This window comes from Cydia strobilella, chromosome 19 (genome assembly GCF_947568885.1).
Source record: "Cydia strobilella chromosome 19, ilCydStro3.1, whole genome shotgun sequence".
Classification (NCBI taxonomy): Eukaryota; Metazoa; Arthropoda; class Insecta; order Lepidoptera; family Tortricidae; genus Cydia; species Cydia strobilella.
In genome coordinates this window covers 5,292,075-5,314,358 of record NC_086059.1, presented here as the reverse complement: position 1 = coordinate 5,314,358, position 22,284 = coordinate 5,292,075, and the positions used below count along the sequence as shown (strand labels likewise).

Genomic DNA, 22,284 nt, shown 5'->3' with positions numbered 1-22,284 from the left:
TTATGTACATATATTTTTATATTATTACGTTTCTCATTTTTAGAAGGAAGATTCTAATGACTAATCTTTGAAAACACGTGAGCAAACTCTGCCTTTATGGTCCGTGGTGTACACTTAATTATATGGCAAATGATGATGATGGAATTTCCTTTTGCAATTGCTCCTTTTGACTCACAGATTGATTTAGGAATTGAATTTTTGCAGCAACCTAAACAGGTGCTTTTATAAATTTATGATTGTATGGGACATATCACCCCACCCCCCACCCTTTCATCCACACCGCACAAATAATCAAGGTCCCCTTCCTAAAATGATCTATGCTAAAGGGTATCTCATCATCATCAAACGCCGTAATTCTCATAGCTGTAATAGGATACAACGATGCCATCGTTGTATCCTCTTTAGTGAGCTTACGTGGTCAAAAGTAGGTACGTCTACATTATATTTTATTTGTTCACATTTTTTTTAAATAAATATGCCATGTGTATACTTTTTATAAGGAGGAATAGTAGGGTTTTTGTATGAAATATCTATTTTTTGTGTATATAAAAAAAGTATAGGCATTTATTCGAAAAAAAAATACAAATACTAATGAATTTATTTCATTACTTTTTACAGGTTTGAATGAGAATGAATTTATTTCATTACTTTTATTATAAGGGTTAGGGTTAGGAGTAAGGGTTAGAGTAAAAAATTACAATTTTTTTTTTTTTTTTTTATTTGTATGAAATCGTATAAATTAAATATCAGAAATAAATTAAGCATCCTTGAGTTACACGAAAATTATACCAAACTTGAGCACATAGCAAAACTTTATTTTTTACAAATTTCTGAGGCACCCAGCATCAAAAATTCGATTGGCTGCCCTTCCTAAATTAGTCTGTGAGTCAAAAGGAGCAACTGTGCAAAAGGATTTGCCATATTTCTTTCTTGTTGTTGTTAATGTATCTTTGTAATGTAATAATGATGTGTTGCCTGAATAAATATTATTCTATTCTATTCTATATAGGATCATCATCATTTGCCATACGAGTATATCGCACTTTTTTGTCTTGTGCACCACGGACTACTTGACTTTTTTCGAATTGGAAAGGTTATTTGTACAAAAAACATAACTAGCGCCATCTGTGAGCATTTCTCTACACTATTGGTCGCCTATTCCCTCGAATCACATTCTACTTTGTATAAATAGAGTACGACAGATGGCGGTAGTGTTTGTTAATTGATGTTGATTGTTGACTTGAACTTCGCGAAAACTTTTGCGTCGACCGTCCAGTACCACCCTCTCTGGGGGAATTGTTTTCCAATAAACCCATGAATTTCTGTATAAATCAGTATTTATTAATAAATAAATAAATATTCTTTATTTGCTTAAAACATGGTACAATGAGATGGTATAGATATATTTCTGCACTAAGACATATTTTGCTAGTTAGCATGCAAATGTACACTTAACCTAAACATAACTAATAAATCAAGAGGGAGATCCTTAACATTATCTGGAAGAGCATTAAATATTTGTATACACATATAATAACTGTTTTTCATAAAAAGGGAACTACTGGGAACAAAACCAATGAGGGCTAACGCGTATGAATTCGCCGCTAGGGGCGCTAGTGAAGATGGTGGTCTTTTCCATAGTTCGAAATGTCAAATGTCGTCACTTCAATGACTGACCGCTGTTCATTAGTCTTTTGGACCATCATCAAGAGGCGTCAACTGGTGAGCAAAAAAACGATAGCCCTCATTACAAGTCTGTTTGGGTTTCTTGTGCATCTATGGTATACCTCATTAGCCTTTTTGAACAGATAAGGGCATTTCTTTACAAAAACAGCAGCTTCAAAAACGTAATACATACATGGTAATGTCAAAATTTCGTGCTTCGCGAATAATGGCCTACAAGATTCTCGTTAATGTACCCCACACATTGCCCTTAAACATTTTTTTTGTGCTATAAAAGCCCTACTTGTGTCAGTGGAATTACCCCATAGAAGGAGTCCATATCTTAACTGAGACGCTACATATCCGTGGTATGCCATTAGTACTGTGTTCCAGCTACGAAGTCGTTACGAAGTGTGTTACGAAGTCGTTTCAGGACATACAAATTTTAATAGTTTATCACACACTGTGTCTATATGGTTCTTCCAACTACAGTTCATGTTCATGTCTAAGGTGATTCCTAAGAATTTTACAGTTTCAACTTCCTTAATCTGTGTATTGTTGTATCGGACATCTAATGACTTTCCGTTGTTTCTTACACTACGGAATTGGATATATTGAGTTTTATTAAGAATAATAGATAAATTATTGAGTTCAAGCCATTCGATTATAGATTGTATAGTATTATTAATGTCATTATTATATTGAATTTCATCATTACATGTCACTAGCATTGATATGTCGTCAGCAAATAGCGTACATTGATGTGTAGTTATATCTGGTAGGTCATTGACATATATCAAAAAAAGGAGTGGTCCTAGTACACTACCTTGTGGTACTCCTTGGCTAATTTCCATGTACAAAGATTAACTATAGTTGAGTGTACAGAGCTTCTTATCTCAACACATTGCTGTCGGTTTCTTATGTACGACTTGAGCCATTGCAGTGCTGGCCCTCTCATCCCAAGATTTTGAACTTTAGTAATTAGTAGGTCATGTGACACGAAATCAAATGCCATAGACACGTCGAAAAACACTACAACAGTTGGTTTCTTATCGTTGTCCTACTTGTTCACTTGTTCCAAAATTTTTACCCATGTGCTATAGTTTGATATTACTTACTTTTGACCTTATCACCTAATCTATCTAAAACGATGCTTCTCCAAACAAACGTAGTCCCCATTTGAGAAAGGGAAAATAAGGACTACCCTTGTACGGAAAAGCGGTCACGTGACATCGTCCCCTTTCTTCAGGATAAAATAGTTAAGTGTCCTTAATTTTCGGGAGTAGACGCGGGGCAGGGCTTCCATCTTGATAGTATGTTAATGACATGATTAGGTACTATTTTATGAAATAAAATAAGATTCATTGTAAATATTTATTTCAAATACTATGAGTGCTTATGGTAACCAATGATACATGTTGCTCGTCGCCGTGCGGGCGCTACACTAACCTAGCCATTGGTTTAATATCACGCTGGAACCAACGACGGCCTGCATGCGAGCTGTCAAATATAAAAAAAAAAATCTTTCAAATTGATTTAAAAACTCTCGCATAAAGGCATCTTAGAAAACTAGATTTATGTAGACTTTGTAATATAATCATTATTCACCATTTTATTTAACCAATAATTTTTATCTGTGAATAATAATTGTATTTTTTTCCGTATATATAATTTTATTAACGATTCTTGTCTATCACTAAATTCTCTATACACAGAGGCACACAATGCTTAGATACTAGCTCCGTATTTTAATTATGAGCCTATGGTTTCAAGTACAAATGTTACTCGATATTCTCGATAACGACTTAGGCTACCTATGTACACTCAGCGAAATATATACACTTGTCAAAGCAACAGACACTATTGGCACTTTTATAGTTGTTGTTTTCAAAAATATATCAAGAGTATAGAAGAAGACTCGAAACAATGGAGTCCAGTCTGACTTCGTAAATGCTAAATTGTGTGTGCTATTAAACTAACCGTGGTATCATGTGTATGTGTGTATATTTGTGTAATTTTTTACTGAAATGTATTAACACGAATAATCTGCTAGTTTGACAAGTATAGTGTAATTTATAGTTACCTCTCTATGCTAAACCTATAGGCGGCCCTCCGACCTTACGCTGTGACCGCAGTCGGACCTTACAAACTAACATACTGATATAATTTTCACTGTTGTTCTCAAAGTTCATTATACTGAAAATCTGATCTAATTTTATTAACTATTACGATAATATCATAACATACAAAACTAATCATTACGTCGTGTCAAAAATTTGTATAATTTGCACCAGCTTTATTGTTACTTTTCAAGCATTATTTTACAAAATTTCGGAAATATTTTGTTAGTGTTCAATGAAAACGTAAAGCGTAATTTTGTTGTGTAGCCTCTAAAGTTCAAGATATGATCAATAAATGTTATATAATCGGTCACAGTCAAACATACCTATTAATAATAGCTTAAACCTAAAAAGCGACTAGAACTAAGAAAAATACAACCCAAGCTCTTAGAATTGTCATGAACCTAAAATAATTATTCCTTTTCAGGAGTGCGAAATAAATAATCACTTTTAATATTTACAAAAAGTAAGTATTGCTGGAACAATATATAAGAAAAATAAACGAACAATTGTTCAAGGAATCCTATCATTATAAGAAGTTCAGAGATCCATATTTGAATACAAGTATTGAGTATGCCGCTTCAGTGGATAACCAATGTTTCAAAGCTTCTCAATAAAGCATTATTCCTCATTAATTTTATAACATGTTTGAATGGCATTCCGAGTCATAAAAAGTTAAACAAGTTAGCGTTAACGGTTCGCTACTCCTTTAGCTCACTCAAATTCTTCAGCCCTTTACGAAACTTAATCGCAGATCAAGCGAGGATCTTCGTATTATCGCTAGCTTGCTCTAACATTTTATAATAAATATGGGCAACTAAGTTTGCAGTAGGTAATTTATAAGAAATGGAGGCGTTGAAACTTGGTTACGCTATGAACCGGCAACATACTATCAATATATATCGTTACCTTTATCTTTGTACAAAGGTTTATTCAATTATTTATTGAAAACCTGCGACATTAAGGGCCATCATTATCAAACATAAAACCAACAATAAAATATAATAGATACCAATCCAACAGTACGTAATAAAATTAATATCGTTCAACTTTAAATATAGTCATTTGATTGTGCAATGAAATATGTGCTGATTCATATAGAAACTACCTATATGTTGGCACTGATATTGCAAAAGATAGAATAAAATAATTGGAAAAATCAAACTCCAAGATTTAATTACATATTTATAAGAATCCTATTAAAACACACGAATCCCAGTGCATTTATCTAGCAGTTGTCTAAAATTGTGAATAATTTGATGTGATGCTTGCTTCAAATATAAGATTCCAAATGACTGGAATTGGAGTAATATCATGTATTACCCCTTAAACGCCAGCGTGGAAAAGCTAGCGTGTGAGCGAGCATGAGCATGTGATGAAATAAATTTTCTAACTAAAATCACACTAAAGCTTAATTTCCGCTCCAATTTCAAACAGCTGCTACAAAAACCACATCATTCACTATTCCTATCTTGACAACCTCTAAAACAATATTTCTATCATTTATTTAGAAATCGTATCACTTCGAATTACGAAATAGGCTTAAATCAAGTCTTTGTTTGATTTACATCTAACGTACGCCTCGCAGCGTTAATAGCAGCACGCCTTTGATATGTTGTGCACATGCATCTTTAAGGGTGCGGCCAGACATATCGGGATTCGGCGAATATTCGTGAGGGCGTCTCTCGCTACCCAAGGAAAATGGAAGAGACGCCATCACGAATATTCGCCGAATCCCGATATGTCTGGCCGCACCATTACAGAATTGTGGTGTGGTGGTGTAAACAGAAAAAATTTAGAAAAAAAGGAAATAATATGCCACATGACATAAAAAAGCGGGATGCACGATGGATGAATGAATTCTCAGTTTCATTGAAATCTAATTTGATTGTGATGGATTTTACTAAAAATTCATGTAAGAGATAGTTTTAAATGACACTGATAATTCTATCTTTGTCTAAAGTCCAAAACAGCAATAGCTCATGTTTAGTGATCGGTAACAACGTTTTAATTTCATGGCAGCGTTGTCGAGTTAAAGCTAAAGTTAAATTCAGCTGAAATGATTAACTAACCTCTCGAATGCCGAAATGCTGACCCACGCTAGTAGGTTTTGAACTGTATTAGAATTCAATACTTACTGCGCGGATCCATGTTCATTTGAGAGGTTAACGTTAATAACCTTTATATGAACCTTAATTGAGCGTCTCCCTTAAAATTGTTACATTAACTCGCCCACGCTGCCATGAAATTAAAACGCCCATGTTATATAATTTAATGTCACTTTTCTTGATTATAACGAAATAGCTAAAATACAATTTTAAACTTGTGTGTAGGTACTGGTACTACCATGTGGTAATATACATATAAAATACATATAAGTATAAAATACACAGCATGAGTATGATGGTATTTTATAAATAACATATCCATTACTATCAGCCTTGCTCGCTGAATCAGAATTCCACACAAGAAAACTCCTTGATAAGATCGTCTAATCGTAATCGATTAGTATCACAACATGCATATAAGTAGAAGTGACGGGTATTTTATTTATAGCATAAAGAACCATCATAAAAATGTTAGCCATTAATTCTATTGAACTAATGCTTTTTGTGGGAATTTAACCTCTATTGAATCAAACTGAGGTTAATTTTTCGAATGGTATTAGATAAAATTAGTCGACGAAAAGTCGAATCGTATGGATTGACAAAACACTAATATTAGACTGATAAATAAAGTCTTATATCCTTCGAGAAACAGGAACCAGTTTAAAAATCAAATAGGAATACCCGCTGCCGTATTCAACGCGCGAGTTTCAACCGTCAACCGTCAACAGCACTGTCAAACGTCCCGTGCTATTTATTTACTGTTAGTATCACTAGCGTCCGGTATCACTGTCAGTTGAGCCGTCAGCCGGCGCGGGGAGCGCGTGGGGCGCGTGGGGGGCGGGGGGCGCGGGGGGCGCGGGGGGCTCGGGTGCTGCCCCCGGCGTGTCCTCGGATCAGGTCTTGCGCAGCTCCACCAGCTTCACGTCCTGCACGTGCAGGTTGTGCTTGGACTTGGCGGCGAATTTGATCACCGCTTGGGTTGACACGAGGGGGACGTGTCGAAGATCCAGTCTGAAAAATAATCGAAGTATTACGTATGATTTTGGCAATTAATTAGTTATTCAATAGCCCTCAATCAATATGACGCTACAGGGTTATTTTTGAGCAGTTAGCCGTACGGTAATATAAGTTGCGAAAAGTCCCCAAAAAAGTCTTAGCCACTTAGCACTTAGCAATTTGTAGCCACTTCTTGAAATCCGAATATTCAACGCGTGCTTGGTCACCCTCGCACCAACACTCGCTCTCACTCGCACTCGCTTGGTGGTGCGTGCTTGGTATCGTTATCAAGTAGCACGAAACACCCTCTTACCACTAAGAAATAAAAAAGAAGGTAGTTAGTTTGTCTTGCACGCGACTCGAGTTGCGCTTGAGCAGTAAGTCTTATTTATTTATTAATGGTATTAAGAGGATAGTCAGAATGGTATTCAGAAATATGTTGTACTTGTACTGCTGCGGATCTATGATATATTCAACTATGGCTAACTGGTTAAAAATGACCCCATATTAGTGTATTATCTGGCAGGCTAGCGTGGCGCATGCATTCTCGCGCGCGATTCCATAAATCTAGTGAGATTTCAAGTATGGAGTCGCGAGCGAGGACGCAAGTCATGCTAGCCACACAAAACGTAGAAAATGTCGCGAGAAGTTCGGTCCGTGGAAACGCGTCTCTACCGAGAACTCGTGGCCCCACGTGCGTTTGCCTCGGGGGAGACACGTCTGTACAAACCTAACTGCTCCGCGTGACAATTTTAAGGTCGTCCTTATTTCGTTATGCAATATGCTTCGGTATATTTTTGTTTCGCCACCGGTCTCTAGCTCTGCCTGCCGTCTTTAGAAGTTTGCGTTTAAACAAATACCTGATGAGGTTGGGGCAGCGCGCTAGATGGTCCAGCGCGGCCTCGGTGAGCAGCCGACAGCCGCCCAGCGACAGGCGCTGCAGGCCGTGGTGCGCCAGCTGCGCCGCGCCCGCGTCCGTGAGCCGCGCACAAGACGACGCGTCCAATTCCACTAACTTCGGTAGCGCCTGGATAACATGCCTCATTAGATGTTGTTTAGAGATATCACCAAGTAATTGCAATAGGTATTCTACTTTATCTGATTTCACTTAACGCCTTAACTCCCGGCAGTTTGAAACGTTGCCACTGTCTATGAACCTGTATTAGGTAAACACCCACCTGCACGACATATCTCATGGCCACGTCCGTGATGTCCGTGCCCGGCAGCCGCAGCACGGCGAGCGCGGCGAGGCGGGAGGGCTCGGCGCCGGTGCGGTTGCCTCCCCCGGGCCGCGAGTTCTCGGGCGGCGCCAGCACGCCGCGCAGCTTGGCGTCGTCGAGGCAGCGCGCGAACGAGAGGTCCAGCGAGGTGAGAGGGGGACAGGTGGAGGAGCGCAGCGCGAGCGCCGCCTCGGCCGGGGAGCCCGCCAGGGACAGCGAGCGCAGCGCCGGCAGCCGGGCTAGGAGCCTGGAAACATATACTTTGTCAAAGGACTGTCTCATTTCAAACAAGACAGAACCATACTAACTAATTTGTCTTACACTAGTACTAACACCCGAAAGAAAAGGACGAGTTTTTTTTATTCTTATTTACTGACAATTTGGTTTGACCAACTATATGCTCTATATTTAGTGCTTGTTACATTTAGATATACAGATAAATAATAAGACTTAAGTCTATACACAACTTTTGGAAACAAATCAAATTATTTATCCAATATTTTGATGTGTTTTTAAGTAGTCACCCTACTATATATAAAATATAAACTGAAATAGATAACATATATTAAGGAAAAAGTGACGAAGCCCTCCAGTGGTAAGAACGGATCACTTTTTCTTTAATATATGTTATCTATTTCAGTTTATAAGACTTGGTCTATTAATACATAAGTTTAGATGTGAGTCAAAATAATTAAATAGGCAGAAACAAATTATAAAATGTGCCATTTTCAACCAACTTACTTATTGTTGCTTGTCAGTAAGGCGCTATTTCCATATAACTTCAATTAGAAATCAACCTTATCGACAACCGACAATGTGGTACCTTTTGGTTGAAAACGTCACAAATATATATGAATATATTAAAACAGTTGCCGTATGTGGTGCCGTATTACAATACTTAAAATGACTTAAAAATAAACCTTATTTTCTATATTATCAGTTTTAGAGTATTTAGGAAATAATAACAAATATAACAATGTATGAGTAACATAAATAAATGTATTTACCAAATCATAGAAGAGCCTGGGCTCCAAAACAGTAGCCGAGGAACACTACGGGAAGGAAAACTAACGGAGATACACTAAAAAATAAAATAAAAGAGCGAGGTATGTTTACCATGCCAGCTGGCGGCGAGCGAGATGGCACCACTCCAGGCCCAGCGACAGAGGCTGGCGGCGCGCGATCCCGGCGAGCTGCGCGGCCGACACGCGCACTTGCACGAACGACATGCTGCGCCAGAGAGATGGATCCATCTGCAAATTCACAAACACTTTAGACACTTTATAAACATAATATCGTCTTCGGTTACCGCGATAGTTACTCATAAAATTAAACTATGAAAACGGATTATATCGCGTATATTGAATTTATAATATCCATCTGCAAATTCACAAACACTTTAGACACTTTATAAACATAATATCGTCCTCGGTTACCGCGATAGTTACTCATAAAATTAAACTATGAAAACGGATTATATCGCGTATATTGAATTTATAATACATCCCGACGTTTCGCACCCTTTACAGCGTTCGTGGTCAACGGGTGACTCGCCCCCGCCGCGGCGGGTGTCCACGAACGCTGTAAAGGGTTCGAAACGTAGGGATGTATTATAAATTCAATATACGCGATATAATCCGTTTTCATAGTTTTAAGGCGGGTCCACACAGAACGAGCCACCTCGTGAAAAAATTGCCGCGCGAAGCAGCTCGGTCTGTGTAGACGTGCCCGGGCCGTATTGCCTCGGGCGAGGCACGTCTGTTTACATTAAAATTGTGTCATCGGGCGTGATGCGAACGGCAGTTCTGGCCGGGTAAAATTCTGTATGGCTAGGCGAAAGTCCGCTGCCAAAAGCACAAGAACGTATACCTATAAACAATTTTAGTGAAGTACTCACGGAATACTCGGCCCAGGCCTTGCAGACGAGCGCGCACGTGGCCAGCTCGGAGGGCGTGAGGCGCGCGAACACGCACAGCATGGCGCTGCGGTCCAACCACGACGACCCCGACCATGCTAGCCCCGCGCCTGCCGGCGGGGCCGGTCGCACCGGGTACAGGGGCTTCTTCATTTGCTGGAAGGAGATAAACATCATGTATACGATACTCATGATAGTTGGATTTAAAGATAAAGATAGTTTATTATTCAAGCAGGCATATTACAATGCGCTTATGAACGTCAAATAAAGCTACGCCGGCTCTAACCCTCCATCTCTGCCTCGAGAAGATTTAAAGGTAAAGAAAGACCAGGGGTCTCTCAAACTTTTTGATTCGAGAGCCACAGCCGGACCTCAGCTTCCTTTTCGCCTTAGCGCCACTTGGCACCATTCCACTAACCCGGGGTTAACTGGTTAAACCTGGAGTTACCATCGTCACCAATACAAATTGACACTGGGTTAACGGTTTAACCACTTAACCCCGGGTTAGTGGGATGGTGCAAGTGGCCCTTATTTTGTATGGGAAGTGGCATTTTACGCGGGGTGACTTGGCAGGCTCGAGGGCCGAGGGCAGAAGTCTGGGAACTGCCGAAACAAACGGAACATGAACTCCCATGCGAGTATTGTTGCATTTCTGACTATCGAGATAACAAATTCAATCGATCAATCAAATATTGCACTGGCCTGATAGCATGAAGAAGCCATTATTTTATAACTCCACTATAAGTAAGAGTGGAAGAAGCAGAGGTTGACTTCCACGCAAGGCTACTTGCCGCGCAATGTAATGTTGCAAGTTCTATTGACGACGACTTCAGTTACAACATCCCATTGTAACCCCAGCGTTATAATGTAATGAGAGTCCAGGCTACCTTAGCGGAGTGGTGCGTGAGCTGCAGCGCGAGATGTGCCCGCAGCGCCTGCTTCTTGGGCGCCTCCTGCTCGTCGCTCGGGCGCCGCTTCTTGGCCGAGGGCTCCCACTCGCCCCCGTTCTCCCCGGCGCCACCCTCCCCACCTTCCCCTTCCCGTTTTATTTCTGTACATCAAATTATTAAATAAATATTGTAATATTTATTCTTACACAAATTAACTGTGAGTAAGCTCGAGAAGGCTCGTGTTGTAGGTACTCAGATAACAATAACAATATAATACATAGAAAACACCCATGACTCGGGAACAAATACCTGTGCTCATCACACAAAATGCCCTTCCCGGGATTCGAACCCAGAACCATCAGCATCATAGGCCGGGTGACTGGGTCAGACAGTGGTCAGACAGATTAAACCTTGCATCATGTGGTTTACTTGTCAAACGATCGATTAGCTTACCTTTGTGTAGAAACGATTGACCGCGTAGATAATCTCAGCTCTAAACCGAGCGACAAGAATTAGTGGCGAGTTAACAGACTTTTACAAACATATTAATAATCTTAGGAGCCCGGCCGAGTAGACATTCCTCAAAAAGATAGACGGTAGCGTTTTGTGATAAGTATGAAAAGCGAGCTACTCTAGCGAATGTTCGTTTGGAAAGAGCAGTGCACACTTACCACTTTCAGACTTGATATGTGGGACGTCATTCTTCCCTTCGTTATCGGAACTGGGCTCCGATTTGACTGGACCCGGAGGCGGCAGTTTATTCTGAAATATAAGTAATAATATAAGTAAGTAATTCTGAAGTACATGGTAGGGGTAAGGAAAACGATCGCAGCGCATAAGGTGGTAAAAATTGACAACTACGAATTAGCGTCTTTAACATTTTTATACTAGTTACATGGATCGAAATGGAACTTTAATTTACGATTACTCCTAAGATATTCATTTAAATTGTATGGTGTAAGGAACCATTGTAAACTGTATGAAATGCTTAATATAACTAATGTATTTAATTTGATAATTATTAACACTGTATCCGTGTAAATAGCTTTGCAAATACCACATACTATGAAATCTTTTTGTAGAAGATAAGAATGGATATAGTAAGTTATCCTTAAAAGATAGACATACACCATCATGGACTTTTTTGTAGAGCAATGAAAGAGAAATCTTTTCACCATACATTGTTTTGTTATATCTCAAACGGGTTGGGCAGCGTTTTCGATTAATGCTCTTAGCCAGCGTGATTTTTTTCTGACTTTATTACCAAATATCGTCATATTTCAACCAATTTACACCAATTTAAATTATACGCCTTAAGCTTCCTCAAGAATCACTCTATTCATAGGTGAAAACTGCATAAAAATCCGTTCAGTAGTTTTCACTGAAATTATTACGATTTACTTACTCTCGCTTAATAGTTTTGACAAAATACAAGCCTATAGTTGCAACCGCTGTGTGGCGCTGACATCGTGCACGGTCCCAATAGCGGCAACCCGTTTCCCGTTTTTACCCTTTGGGTACGGAACCCTAAAAATGATGTGTTTGGGCTTCGAAAACATTGGATTCAATAAAAAAAAACCTAATACCCAAACAATGTTCTACAAAATAATAATAATTTTTGACTCAGTCATATTGGTAAGCGACGACAACTCGTAAAAAAATGTTGTCGTAAAAAATGGTGCAAGGCCTTGGTCGTACTCACCCGTCGCCCGCGGCGGGCAGCGGTATGGTGTGTTTGTAGATGTCTGCGGCCGGCGTGTGACACTGAGAACAGCCAAGGCCTAAAGCAGCGAGGACATACCTGCAGGTTACTGTGTTCGCGACTTATGTGACTGGCATCTGACCCGACGCTCATCCTCCTGAGATCCGAAGATTTCTGACGCGCGCGGAAATGACGAGGCTGGAAAACAAATAAGAATCTTAGTAAAGGCATATCAACCATCCTTGACAGTCAAATACTGTGATTTTATATTTCAATTAAAAATCTAAGAACTCGAAGGATATTTCTAAACGTGTGTCCAAAGTAGTGTTTTAGGAAATATTCTGCCGTGTGGCGGTGATCAACTACTCGAATATGAGATGTCCGATATCTGTCTTTGTTTAGAACCGTCTGGGACCTACAGCTAAATCAAGTCTTAACAAACTACTTTCAACTTTCTTCAACCATAGATAAACTAGAGGAGATTTGTATTAGAGTTATACCAAGATAAGTCTGCAACGACTTTCATAACACAATTAAACTTTTATGAAATTATGACGTATAAATAACACTTGCACTACGTGTGCTATCAAAATCGTTGCAGACTTTTGTCAGTCTAACTCTAGGCGTGTCCACCCAGAATGCCAATAGGGGATATTACTGCAATGTCCTGCCACCAGAGTGCAGGACTAGCCTTTTTAGTAAACCATAAAGTAACTTATACATACTGTACCTTTAACAGGTTTTTGCCAAGTTTTCAGAGATAATAAAATATGACATTGATGCATCAAGGCGGTTTGTTTACAGAGGACCTACCGGGAAACGCGAATCCGAAATTTCGCTATCCTGCCTCTTTATTGCTCGAATAGGCAAGAGTGATAGAGATAACGAAATTTCAATTTTCTTGTTTCGCGATAGACCCTTAGATTGTGGTAGTGGCGCCCTGGCGCAGAGTTTCGCGTAATATTCCCTATTGTTAGGGCTGGGGAGGGTCATTGAATACTGGAGGGCCAGTGAAGTAAGTATAGGGTTTGATAGGTCACACTGACCTTGTAGTCGTGGTTGAGCCCCATGGTGGTGCAGGTGGGGCACTCCCAGGAGTTGGGCAGGTCCTCGTTGAGCTGTCCGCCGGGCGGCACGCAGGCCGGGTGCACGATGCTGTAGCACACCGAGCACTCGCGCAGGGAGGACGGCCCGTTGCGACCTGCAATATCCGACCATAATCATTATCAACTTACAAGCGAGCTTCGACAATGTTTGGAGGCCCCTGAGGCCTGCCCCCGTGCAATCGTTAACGGTCCGTAGCGAACGAAACGCAACTGTCCCTGTCGCACTAATTGGGAAGAGTAATAGAGAGAGAGATGACTACATTGGCACGTTGGCTACGCGCCCAGATAAAATCTCGGACGAGACGATATTTTGATATCAATGTATACGGACATAGGTCTCCCCTGAGGATCTCGACAGAGTCGGCCGAACGGTCGGTTGTGAGCTGCTCTTATTCAACCCTGCCATCGTGACCAGATCATCAAGTTCGTTGTACTTTTAATTTGTTTTATAAATCTTATCTAGAGAGGAAGCCACGTAGTCTAGTTTGAACAATTAACAGTAATAAGTACTTGAACAATTTTACTAATTAGAAGAAAACTCACCCGAATTGCCTTTAGCCTGTGGCGCGACTGGAGTTTGCATCCAGCCATCGAGATGACAAACGGCACATGAAGCTGTCACTGGTAACATTGGCTGCAAGAGAAAATAAATCATATAGCCAAATAGTGCAAAAACAACATATTTAGGGTCAGTTGGTGACTTCAGTCTGACATTTTGTTTTTAGTCTTTTAGGGCGGTACTCTCATTAAATACTGGTTGCCAGACAAACTGGCAGCCAGCACTGGTTTCGTCTAAACCTAGCTTAAGGGGTGCTTCGTAGATATTTGAAGAGTACAGTTACCTGTAAGCACTGTCGCATGATGCAGGTCTGCTTGGCGCGGCCCAGCCCGCCGAACTTGACCATGTCGTGGCAGAACACGCATTCCCCGCAGTCCGTTCGCTGGCAGGCCTCGCATTTCTTACATCTGTTAATTAAAAATAGTCGTCGTAGTGGTTTCCCAAGTTATGTCTGTTTTTATTGTATTAAATCCTTTATTTGATGATGATTGGTGTATGACTTTAACACTAGGAAAGCGATGCCGTCATATAGCGGCCGCAATAAGACGGCCGTCTTTACGGTGACGACGCGTGGAAAGTTCCACGGTATCATGACACACCGTCAGCCACCAACGTCAAACGAAACGTATGCAGGAGAGAAAATGGACGACCTTGATTTAGCTTTATTAATTTACTTGGAGGATGAACTATCATCAGAAGAGGAAAATAATCGTAGTGCGGAAGATCATTTATTCAAATCTCGATTTGAGATTTTAGTAGAAACGGCTTTACCGGTATGAAATAAAACGTTCACGAAACTATCGACACCGTTAAGACGGCCGTCATGCAAATGGCGGTACCGCTTTTTGACGTTACGCTGTCAATCACCGCCCTCTAGGAAACCGCGCCATTTGATTTACATAGATAACGTTCTAGTGACGTCGTTCACTGCTGTATTACGGCCGCTATATGACGGCACCGCTTAATTTCCTAGGAAGCCAGAGCTTTATGGCAAAATCTAAATAGCTAGGTGTGGTGTGTGGTGGGTACCTGGTGCGGCGGCGGCGGGGCGCGGAGTGGGCGTGGTCGGGGCGGGGCCGGTGCGCGCCGCCCCGCCCCCCGCGCCCGCCCCGCCCGCTGGACTGCCGCCGCTCGCCCGTCACCACTTCATCCGGACCTGCAATCAGAACATGCGAGACCATTACACACCCGATCCCTGCCTAGCTTAATGTCTCCTCTACACTATCGGCGATGATAGACGATGACTGACGCGCACGATAGTGCGCAGTACTCATACTCGGCAGTCCCCGCCAGTCATCGTCTATCATCGCCAATGATCGCCTGCGACCCGTGAGTTGTCGGTTTTTTGGGCATGCATCAAAGGGAATCGCCGGGTGGTTGCGTTGTACAGGCGATCATGTGGATGCTTGCACGATGATCTTGCCGAAGATAGACGATGATACTATCAATGATCATCGCCAAGTGTAGAGGAGGCATATTTAAGGGTATTCCACTTGTCCGAGATCTTTGTCCAATGTGTATTTGCGTCTCACATTTTGCTTAAAAAATATTTGAGATGCGATGCACATTGTACAAAGATCTTGGGCGAGTGGAATATTATACCACCCCGATCTCTACCTGGAGAATGAGGTCTTATGATCGCCAAAAACGAAAACCTATTTATTAATTTTCTTAACCCTTCGACCGCCAAAGACATCGACTGACGCGCGCGGCTCAAGCTCGATATCCACCTTCGTGGATTCCCACCAGGTTCACGATGACGCACCGCACACGATAGCCGTGGCGTTTAAAGGGTTAATCAGCTCTAATTCTTACCTTTCAACACCGGCACGCCCGTGATAGCCAGATGCTGTTTGTCATGTCTGTGCTGCTCGACCAACGTGCGGACATCCTTGACCAACGCTATGGGGTCGGCCAGTAGCTCTGGCACTGACTTGCGAGCGGCTGGTAACTGATGCAAGTACATCACTATAGCCTGAAATAAAGGAACAGAATATAGTAAAACAAAATATACAGGCTGGCTAAAAAAATAAATGCATTCCCGTTTCCAGGGAGGTTTTGGGATTATACTGAACAACTTTTACTATGGGACCAACCGCGAAATCATGAAATAGCGGACCAACCAAGAAATAATTTGGCAATGACGATATCGGATACTATGTGATATCCCGAAATTCTCGAACAGACAGCTTCAAAACGTAGAACTCTTAAGCATCATGTTGTTGTGGATTTATCTTATCACTTATTTTTAGAAAACAAAAAGTTGACCGAATTCGACGCAACATTGTATACAGACTATCAATGTCATCCAAAGATCCGTAATAGATGGATACAGTCTAAGGAAAAAACGTGCCTCGAAAATCACGAAAATTTGATTCTCGATCAGTTGGCACCACTACCTTTGGCCTACTCTCGTATAGAGGGCGTTGACGGTTTCGTTTGTTATTTAACAATTTTAACGCATATCAATGTAAGAACATGGGTCAAAATCATATAAAAATAATTAATGCAAATAAAAAAAAACATTTATCCATATTTAAATACATTTTATCGTATTTTTATAAATCTTCATTTTTAGTTTTAAAATGTGTGGATAGATGGCAGTGAATTTACTGTAGTTACAAAATTTACTATGACAGTACCGCTCTACCCTATTATATCCTCTTTGATGTCATCTAATAGAAAAATATCAAAGAACAAACGGTCGGAAGGCCCACTCTGGACTACAAAAGGAATCGAGTAAATTTTCTAAATTAAAATTAGGATAGCATGAAAATAATAGCAACACTTAACTCACCGTAGCTGTACCTACCTTATATCATTGTTAAGGTTTACAAATGGTCAGTTTTTTTTTTGTGTTTTTTTATATTATTATTATTATAGTTTTTTATGTAATTAGACATTAATTTTTATTATGTTTTGATCTGATTTTAATATATTTACTAACACATATCTATAAGAGACCTAATACATCTCTAAGTAATTGTAATACGTTACGTTAGTTTGAATTTGTAGTTGCAGTAAATAATAATTAGTTATGCATCACTGAATGATTCTTATGGTTTAACGTAAATTAAATGTCAGATGTAATAACTGTTGGTAGACCTTAATAAATAAAATAAAAAATAAAATAAAATAATATATCAACAATTATAAAATACAACTATTTTATAATTGTTGATGTATTATTATTAATATTTTGCTTGTATGTAAATTCAATGTTGACGTGTAAAATCCCTTGTGGCCTATTTGCTGAATAAAATAAATGTTGATGTTTGATGTCAGTTAATTAAGCATACTTTGCATAGAGTATTTCGACCCCATCCCGCAGCGAACGTGTAAACAAATGTGGAGTGTGTGTTGGCAGCTGGGCACTGGTAACTGGTAACTGGTACCTTCAGGCCGTGCAGCTCGTTCTGCGTGAGGTGCACGTGGTCCTTGTGCGGCGACGGCGGGGGCGGGGGCGGGGGCGGGGGGCCCTCCGCGGCGAGGTGGCTGCGGCCCAGCAGCGCGCCCACGTACCGCTCCAGCACGTACCACAGCATCTCCGTGAAGAACGGGTACCGGAACTTCTGCGGCACCTATAATATAACACGATTCGACTTAGATGGATCTCTAATTGAAAACTTTAGAATCGCCAAATAATTTCAAAATGTACTAAACGGGCCGCTGGAAGTCAATTAGAAGTATTTAAGCTATTCGAGGACTGCAGAAAAAAAAAAACAGGCGAGTGCGCCACAAATCTTGCCACATACTCGGACATCTAACTGGCCCGACTAACGAATGAATTGTTCTCTCTCACAAGAAATATACGTACTGACGCAAATCCCGAGCGCAAAAAAGGTGAATGTATAAATTATTGATTGCCGATTATCGATATATTAATCATCAACAGCTTCCAGGAGGGTTTTGAAATAAAAGCCACGAATCGGTAACAGTCATCATCAGAATGAAGTACCAATTAGAATAAAGTGGTAAGCAGTATAGTTTACCTTTGTAACGTCCTCAACTTGCGCGATCTTGAGCTGCTTCTCGATGCCGAACTGGTGTAGGAAGTTCCCGCCGAACACCAGCGAGTCGCTCGGCGTGTACACGGCGTGAATCCATCCGGTCGGGATGAAGAATGTATGGCCCGCTTGCAGCTGAAACGTGGTATGGTTTTTTTAAGGTTTTGTACCTTAAATGAAAAAAGTCAAAAATTTCAAAAGTAAGGATTGGCCTATATAATGCCGAGCGATCATGCGCACCAACGAAAATGTGCACAAACGCCATTTGCGCACCAACGAAGTGGCCCACTTCGTAGTTCGTAACGCCCGTCTTTACGAAATAATATATAAGTCAAAAAGTCAATGAAAAAAGTAAGCTTTGTAAGATCCCTTTCTTGTCTGTCTATTCTGTCATGTTTTATTCTCAAAAACGGAGTTAACAATCTCAGGTCTACAATCTTTTGCAGCTATTCAAAAATCTGTTTTAATTAAAACGGGAAAATCCGAGAACCGTAGTAATAGTATATAAATGTGTTTATAGCTCTCCTTAGTTCGTTTCAAGTTTATACGTCATCGCATATGTGTCGTCGTATTTCTGCAATGACAATATTAGTAAATGTACACAAACTTACGTGGACGCGGATACATTTCTCGACCGTGTCTCCGAAGAAAACGTCTGACTGCTTGCCAGAGAGCACCCACTTCTCGTACAGCTGCAGATTCTTCTCAGTGGGCGGGATCAGCCAAAACACTTTAGCACCTGAAGATAATAAATGATTTTTATTAGCAAATTAATTATAAAAACACGTGTGGCACAAACTTCTTCCAAATTGATTCACTAATTAAATATGAACATTGTAATTTTTGTTGTACTTAATTTAAGACAAATCATCATGTAATCCAAACATTTACAGACGATCCTGGGGCCTTTTTGGAGAAAACATATTCAATTCAACTCGGATTCGGACTCCGGAGTCGGGATTTTAATATACCTGTTAAAAATTACTTGCAATAAATTCACTTTTATTCGTGCATGTGCTTTAAGATGTTTAGGTGCGTTCAGATTTATCCAACGTGTTTGCGAACGATTCGCGTGCATTACACTGTATATAGTGTATAATCAAATCAAGCCAGTGCGCCAGTGATTCGCAAATGTGGCTTTCCATCAGAGAATCCTTAGGCTTCATGTCCATAAGCTTATTTACATGAAGCATAAGGGACTTCTAAGTGGAAAGCTACAAATGGCTCGCTCGCGCAATTATCAATCTGGACGCAATTTTAAAGAAAATGGTATCATAATGTCTTACCTCTCAAAATGTGATACCACACGGAGGTGCCTCCGAAGTCAATGTGGAAGTCTGTGTAGCAGCCTTTAACTGACATGAGGCAGTATTTCTGTACCTTCGGGTACATCATGTCGTCTAGAGCGTTTGTTGATTCAGTCTGAAAAGAAGAAAAGAGGTCAGTTTGACGTTGGGTATTTAAAACTGAAATTTATGTATATTAGCTCTGAGCTGAGCGACATGGCGTAATAATTTTAACTAGAAAACTCCTGTGAGGACTGAAAATCTCGGACGTCGCACCCTCGACCAGTAAAGTTTAGTCGTTGCTCCGAGAAGACGATTCTCGAAAATTGGATCGAAGCATGTCCAGCGTTTAATGGACTTAATAACACGTGAGTAACCCATTTAAAATAATTTAGATATGGCATAATAACTGAAAACGAGCTGAATATTAAGCTAATACTGACAAATAAATCGCATTACCTATTCATGAAATGTTATCGACAAATAATGTGGTGGTGGTTGTTGTAAAACCTCGATAATTTTGGGCTCACTGATGATGGTTGCGGTCACTAACGATATAGTACAATGATTTTACAAGCAAGCAATTGTTAAACAAATACTGAACCTTATCTCTGTCGTCAATGATAATATTTCGTATTTTGGGGTCTATATTATTTTAAAATGCATAAAAGCAGTAGCAATCGTACAATGGCGATGCTGATGATTTTCGACTTTATATAACCGGCGAGCCGAACGATTCTCGGAGTCGGTACGGAATTCTTGGGTGTGCGAGAACTCTCGTAAATCTCGAAACCAAGTTCTGGTCGTACCTGCTCCGCACAATCTCCACCTGACCGTTGGCAAGCAAGATCTAGATCTCTCTCTCTCTCTCTCTCTCATCTTAACGTTTATCCCGGTTGTGTCCTCAATCGTCATATATTTCGTGACTGCATAATTCTCAAGATCTAATTTGATGCGTACCTGCTGATCCTTAAGATGACGAGGCCAGACAACCTCCACCCAGTCGATTAGGCGCACGACTCTCGGCGCCTGCACATAGTTCTCGAGCCGTGTGTGCGAGAACTCGAGCGAAATCACGTTCAGGAGGCGCTCCTTGTTGGGGTCGTCGTAATAACGCTGCCAGTCCTAGAAAAATAGGTAACTTTAAGCGCAATAAAAGGGCCTAAGTTAATAGTGTTAAAAATATCTGCACACGATTTTGACTTGTTAAATTGTCGAGCGGCCGAATAAACAGTTGAAATACTTATAAAACAATTATAAGATAGATTAGAAGTCCGGAAGCTAAGTTTAGTATAATGTTCAAAAAGTGAATTTTTTTAGATTCTGACAGCACACGCAGTGCAGGTGTTATTTTAAACGTCAAACTTCTATGAAACTATGACGTATACATAACACTGGCACTGCGTGTGATGTCAAAATCGCTGCAGACTTTTCTTGGTCTAACTTCTATAACTGTACAACTTAGAAAAATATGTTTATGCTAAAGATTAATGTTATAAACTTTGAGTATTTCTATCAGTTTCTTTACTTAAGGGTGGTATACCACCTGTCCAAATTCTTTGTTCAATTTGTATTTGCGTCGTACGTTTTGCTTAGTGAGAGAGTGAGACGCAATGCACATTGAACCCAGAACCTTACCAATAGATTTCTCATAATCATAACTGTGTTATCGAAGTTCAACGGAACGCGGTGAAATAGATCAGTTAGTTTGGCGTCCCTGAGTCGCGATCTCTACTCGATGCATTAATTTTTCGATTTAAAAATGTAATAGTTAGAAAACATATCAACAGGCAAAAATGAATATACACGTTTCGTTTTATTTCAGTTAACACGTCTATTTCATATGGATAAAGCTTTGAACGAACCATCTCAGCATTGCTCTTGTTTTCCCCAATAAATCCGTTCTCCAAGTGGCACTGATGAATAATATATGAATGTATTGTTTATGTATACATTTTATCCACGCCAAGCGGTGCCGTTATGTAATATACGTAACATAATTATGTTTGGTAGGTAATACGCACTTACAGTTCTATTATTTTTAAACTGGGCGTGACATGGTGTGGATTTGTTTGTATACGAGGTATTATATTAGTTATCTTCAGATTTTTTTTTTTGCTAGAAATGTGGTAGTTACAGAGTGTTACATGCAGTTTCAAATTTCTTCTAAACAAGGTTATTGGTACTTTCCTCAGACGGGAAATTTCATTGCCTCCTTTAGCTCCCTAGCTCAGACGACGGACTTTAGTCCACAATACGAGTAAATTGGGGTCGTGACGTGTAATTTCAGCTGAAAACGCGACCTGCCCTTGATTTCTCCTCTAATCAAATGAGTTTTTCAACACTTTAAAATTGCTTGGGGCAAAGATGCAGGTTTTAATCACAATCTCCTTCTAACAACACTTCTAGAACACATAGAGCTAATAAAGGATAACCTAAATGAAAACCGCCTTGTTTAATAATCTTTACCTAATAAATATTTCGGTTTGCGTAAATTTGACCATATCTCCCACTATCGTCACGAACTGAAATGGCTTCCTGTACGCCAGCGCAGGTCTCTTAGAATTTTATGTACTCTTTTCTCAATCTTATTCGATCCTTCCGCCCCTGATTACCTTAGGTCCAAATTTAATTTTGTTACCTCCCGTCCGGGCTGTGAGCTTCGTTCCTCCCGGTCTCTTAAACTTGCCGTACTTCCTCACCATAGTGGTTT

General features: G+C 40.2%; 1 protein-coding gene across 1 annotated transcript in view; it reads right to left on the bottom strand.

The window, feature by feature from the left end:
* Positions 1-3,022: 3,022 nt before the first annotated feature.
* Positions 3,023-22,284, bottom strand: part of LOC134750211 (jmjC domain-containing histone demethylation protein 1) — a 37,341-nt gene continuing 18,079 nt past the window's right edge. Inside the window, exons 4-21 of the mRNA XM_063685344.1 lie at positions 20,532-20,696; positions 19,572-19,707; positions 18,897-19,024; positions 18,271-18,420; positions 17,674-17,859; positions 16,094-16,253; positions 15,308-15,434; positions 14,562-14,685; positions 14,263-14,353; positions 13,660-13,814; positions 12,713-12,811; positions 11,583-11,673; positions 10,909-11,072; positions 10,004-10,177; positions 9,223-9,359; positions 8,065-8,353; positions 7,747-7,913; positions 3,023-6,901 (exon numbers count right to left, since the gene is read on the bottom strand). Of these exons, the coding sequence (XP_063541414.1) occupies positions 6,784-6,901; positions 7,747-7,913; positions 8,065-8,353; positions 9,223-9,359; positions 10,004-10,177; positions 10,909-11,072; positions 11,583-11,673; positions 12,713-12,811; positions 13,660-13,814; positions 14,263-14,353; positions 14,562-14,685; positions 15,308-15,434; positions 16,094-16,253; positions 17,674-17,859; positions 18,271-18,420; positions 18,897-19,024; positions 19,572-19,707; positions 20,532-20,696 (2,661 nt within the window). The 3' untranslated portion in view covers positions 3,023-6,783. The remainder of the gene's footprint in view (positions 6,902-7,746; positions 7,914-8,064; positions 8,354-9,222; positions 9,360-10,003; positions 10,178-10,908; positions 11,073-11,582; positions 11,674-12,712; positions 12,812-13,659; positions 13,815-14,262; positions 14,354-14,561; positions 14,686-15,307; positions 15,435-16,093; positions 16,254-17,673; positions 17,860-18,270; positions 18,421-18,896; positions 19,025-19,571; positions 19,708-20,531; positions 20,697-22,284) is intronic.